Source organism: Cervus elaphus, chromosome 14, assembly GCF_910594005.1.
Source record: "Cervus elaphus chromosome 14, mCerEla1.1, whole genome shotgun sequence".
Classification (NCBI taxonomy): Eukaryota; Metazoa; Chordata; class Mammalia; order Artiodactyla; family Cervidae; genus Cervus; species Cervus elaphus.
In genome coordinates, this window is record NC_057828.1 from 15,517,613 (window position 1) to 15,528,743 (window position 11,131).

An 11,131-nucleotide genomic window follows, 5' to 3' on the forward strand; every position below is an offset into this window, starting at 1 on the left:
TGAAATAAAATTCCCATCCCTTTTTAAAAGACTTCAATTTCTCAGCGGTTTGAAGCTTGACTGTATGAGAGCATATTATATTTGTTTGATCTTTATACATTGTGATATAAGAGAGAAGACTAATGAACTCTGTCCAATACATGCACATAATACATATAATATAAATTAATTGGACGATAGTTTTTGATGTTGAAGAGGTGAAAGGAAGTAGAAGACTCTTAAATTTTTGTTAAATCTGAAAAGTAAATGCCAGATTTTAAAGATGGCAAGGAAATATAAACAGAAATTGTTTCTATATTTTTAATATAAAACTCACATTTATTATTGACACTGTGATAATTTAATTTACAAATATACCCTGACTTTCCAGCTTTAAGGCAATAGCTTAAGTTAAATACGTTGTTCTCTTCTTCATCTCTTTCAAGCCCCCAAAACAATCAAACAAACAACACTGAAAAACTTTGTCTACAACAGCAATGGAGATTCTGAAACACAGACTTTTCAAATAGTCATCCAAGTAAAAGAAATTTCAGCAGCTCAATCCAGTCTTTGTATAATACTATGCAGCATAAATACCACTTGACCTTGAAGCTTACAGCATGTTTTAATCAGTTTCAAAACCTTTATTCACAGTTTCTGTGTGGCGAGTGTTACCCGGCCTTCTCGGTGCTGAGGGATGTTCTAATACGCAGGTCCACTTTATTTTAAGACAGTACCACAGCCTCTCCTTCCTTCTACCATCACTAAATTTTCACCTCACACTTCTTCAGCCCTGAGCCTGGATAGCTTCCACGTTAATCTGTTTTGAGTCATGGGTTCTTCCCTTGGGCCTGTGAGTCATCCAAAAAGGCCAAAGTGTTCCCCCAGGGAGCCATCCTCTTGCCTTCCTTCTGTACTTGATACCATCACTAATTCCCTCCAGCCAGGAACCAGTCACTTTAGACTATTAGCCTGAAGGTCATTCAGAAGATTTAAGTATATATTTGATTTGAGGAACCTGGGATACGAGTCCTTTTCCATAAGAGTATATATGATTTTTTGGGCTTCATCAAAAGATGTGGGTGTTGGTGCTTTAATCTTCTTGGCTGTAGATTCTCGAGTGCGGAAGTCAATATTGATCTAAAAAAGAAATCCACATGAATTCATATACACTTCCCATTTGTTGCATATTTTATGATGTTACTGTTGCTTTCAAACTATTTGGGAATGGTGACTCTAAACTCTTATTTAAATCAGCTCGAATATCTCTTGCATGCCTATTCTAAACATACCTTATGCTAGGTTTGGAGGAGTTAAAAAGAAATATCACAAAGAGGCAGAGATATCTTTGTTCCAATTTAACTTATGGTCTGTCTTAAATATTTATATAAGGTGACACATGCATCAAAAAAAAGTGATGTGCACATTTACAGGAGCAGAGGATGCTTGAACCAGAAATATTTAGCAGGAAGTGGGCATTACTTCTAAGTGGAAATACTTCTTTTGCTGTAACCCATGTATTGCACTAATCCCTTCTTTTCCTAGCCAGCTCATCCAGGACCCCCTGACACACAGTTTTGGTAAGTGTCACCAGTACTCCTTACCCCACCCTATCAAGTTAGCTTGTTTTACAAAACCAATCTTTCATTTAGTCTTTTCATAGATATAGAAAATTAGATTATCATTGCACTGAACTATGGAAATACACTTAGATATACAACAGTGAAAATCATGATGCTCAGAAAGGATTTCATCTTGCAACTATGTTGAATGTTATCCTGTATCGAAATTCCTTTACATATAAGCTGATGAAAGTAAACTAAATACTCACTTGTTTGGCAGCATCTGACTGCACGAATGCCTTATAGATTTTCTCGGCTTTGCAATGCAAAAGATCAGACTTTGTTTTTTTATAGTCTTCACAAGCCAGCCAGAACTCAATATTCTCCTCACTGAACTCAGACTTCAGGAAATTTCCAAAGACGTCTTGACCAGCTAAAAAGACAGGGAGAGGGGGTGAGATAAATTAATTGAGCCAATAAATGAATAAGTTGGAGAAATTTTACAAGAAAAATACTAGCATATTTTCTGTGTACAAAGGAGAGAGTTGGTTCTTGCTGAAATTACTATCTGTAGAGAGCCTTAGAGATCCCTTCATTTATAGTTTATCTGTGGTCAGATTCACTTGTCACAGTCACACAACTGCTTAGTGGTGGCTATAAAACTGTGCTTTACTTCCATCTGCTAATTAAATTAAAATTCTGCTCTGCAGATTAAAAAACAATCTCTTATGCTACCAACCCAGCCAGAATGCAGAGTATTTTAAGGAATAAAATATTGACAAAAGGCATTGATTGCATGCTAATCATTAACAAATATAATTTCTCCATCCAACTCACATAAGTCAGAAGATGTGAGGCCTGTATGTTACATATGTATGCTGTACTGATCATATTACTGAGGCCTTTCAATGGGCCATTTCTGTAGCATTGTTTGTTTTTCTGAATTGTAAACTAAGGCAGATAATAAGCAGATGAACCAGACTGAACTACTTGATCCCCATGTGAGGGTGTTTGGGAGAAGAGGATCAGCTCTGTGGACAGGGACAAGCTACCCATCTATGTCCCTGACTAAGGTCCTATTTCAACAGGATCCCAGTGTCTATGATGAGGGTTAAGGCAAGCAGATTTCATTCACCTTCTTCATCAGAAACTCCCCACAAGACTGTGGTTTAAAGAGTCTTTTATTATCATATCTATGTTATAATGTGTCATGTTTTATATAATGCAATTATATGCCATGTGTCTCAACCACCTTCAAGGCAGCAAGACACTGCTTTTGCTTTTGAATCCTTGTTGCTTCTAAAAATGCCCGCACATAAAAGTGGGCTGAATGAGTGATTTAATGCATGTGTGAATGGAGAATATAATTATTGGACTGAGTGAATCCTGCTCCTTATATCCCGTGGTACAAAAACACATCCTTTGGGTAGCTTTGAAAATAGTGGTTGAGATGTTTAATTGACTTTTTAAAACTTTAAACTCCAGAGACCCAGCCTGATTTTAAATTTTGCTCCTATAACGACCCCTGGAAGTAACTAGCTGCCTTGGCACATTTTTCTGAAGGGTGGCAGCAGCGCTGAGCGCGGAGATGACGTGACACCTCAAGGAGGCATAGCATGCCGAAGTTGCCAGTGCTGCTCCACTCCCAGAGGACAGCTTTCCACACACCTCCACCCACAGCACTCTATTTTAATGAGTCTGTCCAATCTGTCTGCACACTGAGATAAAGCCAGAGACATCCGACAGTTAATCTGCACTTACTTTGGTTGGCAAGAAGTTTTTCCAGGGATTCAGACCACTGCTTCACTTCATCAGCAGAGAGTCTGCAAGGCGGCAATATTTACATCCATTAGTATTTTTGTGTGTAAGCACAAATGAAATCAGAATGCTGCTGCATTTTGATAATTTCCTAAACTAAGACTCTAAGACTAATAAATTTTATTAAAATTTATCTATAAGAAAACAATAATTTGCTTAGAATTACCATTGTTATGAAAGTATCTGCCAGTAAAATGTGAAAAATATCCAAATATACTCCAACAGTATAATAAATAGCAAATATATGCATGCACATTTGTATTTAATTTACATTGGTACTAATGGAGCTTAATCTTATTAGGCTTGTTACTTAAAAGAAATGAAGTCCATTATATTACTATTACTGTCGTGTTAGAATACAGAGCTAATGCATAGGCTGCTTATATAGTGACAGTTCCATGTATTAGTATACTTACAGGTCCTTGGACTTGGAAGGCTTCATTCCAGATTCCAGATGTGGGATCATAGATCTCAGGTATGCTTTCACGTCCATTCCACTACAAAAGACACAAAAGTAAATATTCAAGTTTCTTCAGTACAATACCTTTTATTAAAAAGAAAAGAACATGAAGTAAACTTCTCTAAGAAATCAGGTCATAATAAAAAAAGCTGATACAACATATTACTATGTTAAAGAGTGAGCCACTTTTTATGAGCCAAAGTCTGGAAGAATTCCCATCTCATTTAATAGCCTAGCATGATTCACTTTTAAATACAACCAAATATACAACCAAATTAACAGAGGTCCTTGCTCTGATCTAGCTAAACTAAAGGCTAATATTTTCTTCCATTCATTTTCAATCATTCTGCCATTAAAGATCACCTAAGTCCAAATTCACAAAGTGAAGGAACTTACAAAGTCTTGGGTCTCTTTTTCTGCGTTTTGTCGTCTAGAAGTGAATGATCAGTTCCTTTCAGTTCCTTTGGGTTAGCAGAGAGGAACATGCCTGGCATTTTGTCTAACCTTGATGTGGAGATGGCTGCTGCTCGCATCGTCTCCAGAGGCAAATGTCTGTGAGTCCGCGTCTCTGCCGCTTTATATAGTGACGGCTCACAGGCCCTCGCTGTGCAGACAAGTCTGTTTATCAAGTGATGTTGCCACAGACGCTGGAAGTTCCCCCTTTCTTGGTGTGTTGTGACGTGTATCTTGAAAAAAAATGAGCATACAGTGATGTTTGCGGTTGAAACCTAACCAAATGAGACTAGGTCACTTGATTAAACAGAAAGAAAGAAAATTAGACCTGCACAGGCACACACACACACACCACATGTTAAATCACTCTTTGGTTCTAGAGGATGCTTGTTTTTTCATAAAGACTGCATGTTTCAATGAAACGTTTCCTTTGGTGGATTTACTGTATCATGGAGACTAGAGATGGGTCCCCTCCATGATTGGGATAGTCCTTGTCTATAAATTCATTTGATCACAATATTTTAAAAGACTTTTTTTTTTCTTTCAGAAAGCAGTGTATAGAAATACTTTTTAGTTTATTTGTGCAGTGCATAGATCTGGTAGGAAGGAGAGCTATGAGAAGTTATCCTAACTTTTCCCTACTTCACATCTCATTCCTTATTTCCGTGGCAAGAAATTTCCATTTTGTGTTTTCCAAGGTGTGTGCTAGACATTCTACTTGTGACATACAGGATGATCTTAAGGAGCACATGAATTTTAATATTTAATTAAAAAAATAAATAATATATCAAGCTGAGTTTTTTGTATACTACTGCTTTGGATAAGAATAAAGCAAAATTAAAAAAAAAACTGCAAACAAAAGAATCATTAACATAAAATATGACATAATATGCAAATACACTGATACAAAAGAATTGCACAGTATCAGGATAAAAGCTGCTCATGATAAAAATAAGAATATATTTGGCCAGGTCAATAATATAATTTTTAGATGATGATCTTCTGAATTTTGGCAGTATCTCTGGAGAGGTATAGTCTAGCTTTAATAAAAATCAAGAATTAAAATAAAACCCCAAGAAAATGAAACTCGCTCAGTTGTGTCCAACTCTTTGTGACCCCATGGACTATATAGTCCATGGAATTCTCCAGGCCAGAATACTGGAGTGGGTAGCCTTCTCCTTCTCCAGGGGATCTTCCCAACCCAGAGATCAAACCCAGGTCTCCCACATTGTAGGCAAATTCTTTAGCAGCTGAACCACAAGGGAAGCCCAAGAATACTGGAATGGGTAGCCTATTCCTTCTCTAGCGGATCTTCCCAACCCAGGAATCGAACTGGGGTCTCCTGAAACCAGATGACTAATGACTAATTAGGGAAGAGGGGTTGGTTCAATATAAGCTCTTACAGAGTTTGTATATATAGTGCGATTTATTTATGGAGTGTCCAGTTTATATTTTACCCCTGAAAAGACAATGAATTTTACTTAGAGAAGCTTCTGAAGGTATTAGGTATAGTTGACAAAAGGGAATTGAGTATTAATCTTCCTATGTTAGTTCTGTCGTTAGGATAAAAAATATTTGAAGGAATCACATTTATATTTAAAAATTAACGTAACATTTGATGTTCGAAAGATAATGTAATACATTTAGGAAGAGACCTAGTAAAATAAGGGGGCTTCTTTGGAAGTTACCCAGACAAAAATGATGAAGTTCAGAGATGGGTGACATAAAGGCATTCATTTGTGTACTTCTTGTAGTTCAGTCCACAGTTACTTTTCAGTTAAAATCTTCAGCACTGCTCATGTTTATTTATTTAATAACCTCTCATTCCTCTAGATAATTGTGGACACGGTATGTTAGAGAACAGTGATTTAAAGTTTATTTTTAAAGGCCACTATTATTGCTATCAAAATATACTAATAATTTGCAAAGCATGTTTCTGTAGCAGTAATTCCTTTGGGTGTTAATAAGTGTTATTACAACTATGACACCAGCTGTAGCAATGGTTCTGGAAGCACAGAAGTTTGGGAAATGTTGAGTTAAAGCTGAGTAAACTTTTAAAATTGACCACCGCTGATCTTCTGGGATCCGTTAGTATGTTAATACACATTTGTCAGTCTAAATGGGTGGTGTGCAGCAGGGTCCTAACATTATTGAGAACTGAACTCTCAGTAAGTATGGAAAGAGTTTGCACAAATAATGTTCTCTTGACAGCATGTTAGGAAGCTCTGGTGTGAGAGAGAAAATAAATATTTGTCTCTCTTACTTGCATATTAGTAATTCCTTAAACAACCAATCTTTTGCTACCTTGATACAGACTTTCAAGCTCAAGCATTTTCATGCAGTTACAGTTGTGTGCTTTGAAGCCCAAATGGAGAAATAAACTCCTAATTGGGGGTGGGGAGGGGGGAAATCCCTCTGAAATTCACAGTGGGCTGTTGAAGCCACTTCAGTGGCACACAAATGTAGCTGTGGTTTCAAAGGCTGCTTGGCAGCACATGCAGAGCCTGTGGGTTCCAGAGCTGGGCAGATCCAGAGGAACTGTTGTCAGCAGGGCTGATGGTCCATGGCATGGCACTGAAGTCTCCTATCAGTCATACCACATGTTGCTGTCTGGCTCCTTTTTGTGAAATCTATTAAGAAATGACAAATGATCAAATAGCATCTTTACTTAATCAATAACTTTGGCTGAAATTGTAGAGGATTTAACAAAAGTCAATAGGATAAACAGGGGCTCTCACAAACATGATCTTGTCTGTATATTTCCTCTGTGAAACTGTGCTTAAGTAACCAGATTGCAGTCCTAAGAAAAGGAATACTTCATGTTATCTTTAAAAAAAAAAAATTAATGCTTTATTTTTGGAGCTTTACAGTAAAATAGAGCTGAAAGTACAGAGTTCCCACATAGTCCTTCCGCCCCCACCTCCCCCGCAGTCTTCCCCGCCATCAATATCTCACATCAGAGTGGTGTATTTGTTATACAATCAGTGATAAGCATACATTGACACATCACTGTTGCCCCAAATCCTTAGTTTACGTTGCGGTTCACTCTTGGTGTTGAACATTCTTTGCGTTTTGACAAATGTATATGATATACATCTACCATTATGGTGTCATAAGAAGAGAGACATTATGCATTAAAAATTCCAGTGTTGCATTTTAAAATGTCTAGGAGATTGGTTCAATAAAACATTTAAGATTATGGCTATCAGTTTCAATGGGGATAAATTTTCATCTTTGCTGACTTGATTGTCCATTTAGTTTCCACTCCAACTGCCTGAATCCTTGTAGGGAGTGCTTTGTTGAATGACTTTTCCAATCTTGATATAGATTAAACTGATGTTGAGCACTGCTGACATTTTACTGTGGGCATTAGGAATCACGGGAGAAAATAATGAGTATAAGAGTGTATTTTAAAAGAAGAAATACATCTGTGTGGTGAGATTCTGTGACATGAACAGAAATTTTGATCCATTTAAACAAAATATTTTGACTTAATAAACTTTAATGGTAGTCCTACAATGTATCAGACCAAAGTACTGCAGATACAAAGGTGAATAAATATCTGTCCAAAGAGGGGTAGAGTATAGTCGGGCAGACAGATACTTAAGCAGGTCATCAGAGTGGAAAGTGCCATCACAGAGGAATGTACTGAGAAGGGACTAATTCTGAAATTGTGGAACAGAAGAAAAGTGCTGTTAATAGAGAGCCCAGAAATAAACCCACACACCTTTGGTCAATCAATCTTCTAAAAAGGAGGCAAGATTATATAATGGAGAAAAGAGAGTCTCTTCAGCAAGTGGTAGTGGGAAAGCTGGACAGCTGCATATAAATCAATGACATTAGAACAGACCCTCACACCAAACACAAAAATAAACTCAAGAATGCTTAAAGATAAGATATGACACCATGAAACACCTAGAAGAGAACCTAAACAAAACTCTCTCTGCCATAAATCATAGCAGTATTTTCTCAGATCACTCGCCTAAGGCAAAAGAAATGAAAGCAAAAATAAACAAATGGGACCTAATCAAACCTGTGAGCTTTTGCACAGCAAAGGAAACCATAAACAACATGAAAAGAGAACCTATGAACTGGGAGAAAATATTTGCAGATGATGCAACTGACAGAGGTTTAATTTCCAAAATATGCAAACAAGCAGCTCATCAATATAAAAGAAAAACCAAACAACTCAATCAAAAAATGGGCAGAAGACTTAAACAGATATTTCTCCAAAGTAGACATACAGATGGTCAACAGGAACATAAAGAGATGCTCAATATTGTTCATTATTTTAAAAAATGCAAATCAAAACTACAATGAAGTCTCACTTCACACCAGTAAGAATGGCCAACATTAAAAAATCTACAAATAATAAATGTTGGAAAAGAAGCGGAGAAGAAGGAATACACCTTCACTACTGGTGGGGATGGAAACTGGGACAGCCGCTATGGAAAGCAGTATGGCGGTTCCTTAAAAAGCTAAAAATAGAGTTACCACATGACCCAGCAATCCCACTCTTGGGTATATATCTGGAAAAGACAAAAACTCCGATTTTAAAAGCTACAGTCGTAGCCCAATGTTCATAGCAGCACTTTTTGCAATAACCAAGACATGGAAGCAATCTAAATGTCCATTAACAGATGAACGGGTAAAGAAGATGTGGTACAAAGACACAGTGGAATACTACTCAGCCATAAGAAAGAATGGCGCACTGCCGTTTGCAGCAACCTGGAGGGACTTGGAGATCATCATACAAATGAATTGTCAGACAAGACAAATATCCCACCTATATGTGGAGTCTAAAAAATAGTACAGATAAATCTGTTAATATTCACAAAACAGAAACAGACTCACAGACATGGAAAACAAGCTTATGGTTACCAAAGAGGAAAGCAGGTGGAAGGATAAATTAGGAGTATGGGATTAACAAATAATCACTACCATACATAAGACAGAGAAACAGGATTTACTGTAGGGCACTATATTCAATACCTTAATCCATAAGAAAAGAATGGAAATATAAGTATATATGTGTGTGTATATATACACACATAACAGAGTCATTTTGCTGTATATACCTGAAACTAACACAATATTGTAAACAACTGTACTTCATTTTTCTAAAAACGTCCTATTGCCATTTACTACAAAGTCAATGTGTGCTACTCTGCTTGTCTCTGCATGCAAGAGCATCACCCCCTGGAAAGTACAAATAACTCTAGTGAAGAAAATGGTCTTCAGCAAGTAGATACCTCTTACATACATGAAGACCATGGAAGAATGGATCTGAAGATACAAAACTTTGCAGAGTTTTTTTTTTTTTTTTTACTATAGTTGGCTTACAATATGGTATTCACTTCACCACAACAAAGTGACTCAGCTATATGTATACATATATCCCCTCTTATTTTTTTCCTTTAAGATTCTTTCTCCATGTAGGCCCATATAATTTGCAGAGTTTAAAAGAGTCTATGAAAAACTTTGTTGAATTTGCATAAAGTCTCAGTGGTTAGGGATTTAAGTTAAGGTCACTACCTGGGTCTGTTTTGTCTCCTTCACTCTCCAGGCTTGTGGGCAAGGCCACTGACAGTGTTTCAGCTATATGTCATAGAATTTATTTGAAAAGCTTCAACAAAGGTAAATTTGGAAAGAGTTTTCTCTAAGTAGAACATTGATGGGGTCATTGTTACTTACTTGATATCATTGATGAAGAAAAAGATCAAACATTTTAGACATGTTTACAGTTTTATTTTCTAAATGAAGAAATCAACTGATAGGTTTTATAAGAGAAGATCTTTGCAACTTGGGAAATTTCAGTGATCTCAGTAATAGCAAACTGAGCAAGATAAGAATCTAGTTTCTTTTTCTCACCCCGTTCTAATCTACTTATAGTAAACACCTAACACCTCCTTTCTATAATTTAAGAGATTATAAGAAAATGACCTTCAGTGAACTGGGCTCATGTGATTCACCTCACTCACCCTGGATCTCATCTTACCAATAACATTCTTATCGATAGACCCACCTTTAATGTTATTATCTCTGATACCCTTCCTGCACATTGGATTCATTTTCATTTATTTTCACCCATGATTTATAATCATTTCAACAAGAGAGAGTAGTCTTGTCAGACTCTATTTGATTATGCTTTGCAAATAAAATTGGGCCAGTGCTAAAGCAAGCATTATTCACAAGTTCAGCTAAATGGAAACTGTGCTACAAGAACGTTGACACATTTGCAGTTGGACTGGAACGTTCTGTTTCATGACACAGGGCATAAGCGCAAAGGCAACGATGCTCAAAGGTCAGATTGGAGAGGCCATTTGTAATGGAAAGTGTATTTTAGTTATCAGAGAATAGCTTCAATAAATGGCTATGTTAATTTTTCAAGTTTCTAACAACTTGACTCCAGCGATTTGCCTTTGCTTTTACCACACATTTAAATGCTTAACAACAGTGACTTATATCCTTTGTTTTTCTCCATTAATTATGTGATTTTCCTGAAAGAGTCTATCTTGCCTGACATGTTCTATCCTTTCCACTCATTTCTTGTGATTATCCTAACTGCATTTTTTCATGTCTTTTCTAATGTTTTGCTTTCATGTTTATTTACTTTTTTTTTTTTTACCAAGTAGTGATGTTGGATCCACTGGAGACTTACTTCATCATAAATGTCATACTCTCAAAAGAAGTCATAATCTTCCTTCTTAGGTGAACAGCTTGAAGTCAGTGGTGACCCAGTCTACAACTCTCATGGGTCAGATGGTCTGTGGTCCTCAGTTTCCTGTGCCTGTACTTTTCCGGTAGTCTTGATTCATTATCCCCTTTTTCCTTTCCTAAAAAAAAATTAAATGAAAGG

General features: G+C 36.7%; 1 protein-coding gene across 1 annotated transcript; it reads right to left on the bottom strand.

Annotated features, from left to right (window-relative positions):
* Nucleotides 1-286: 286 nt before the first annotated feature.
* Nucleotides 287-4,408, bottom strand: RGS1 (regulator of G protein signaling 1). The gene is made up of 5 exons (XM_043923819.1): nt 4,216-4,408; nt 3,776-3,856; nt 3,303-3,364; nt 1,811-1,974; nt 287-1,119 (listed from the first exon to the last, which is right to left on the bottom strand). The coding sequence occupies exons 1-5, from the start codon at nt 4,350-4,352 to the stop codon at nt 934-936; spliced, it is 630 nt and encodes a 209-aa protein (XP_043779754.1). The 5' UTR covers nt 4,353-4,408; the 3' UTR covers nt 287-933.
* Nucleotides 4,409-11,131: the final 6,723 nt, after the last annotated feature.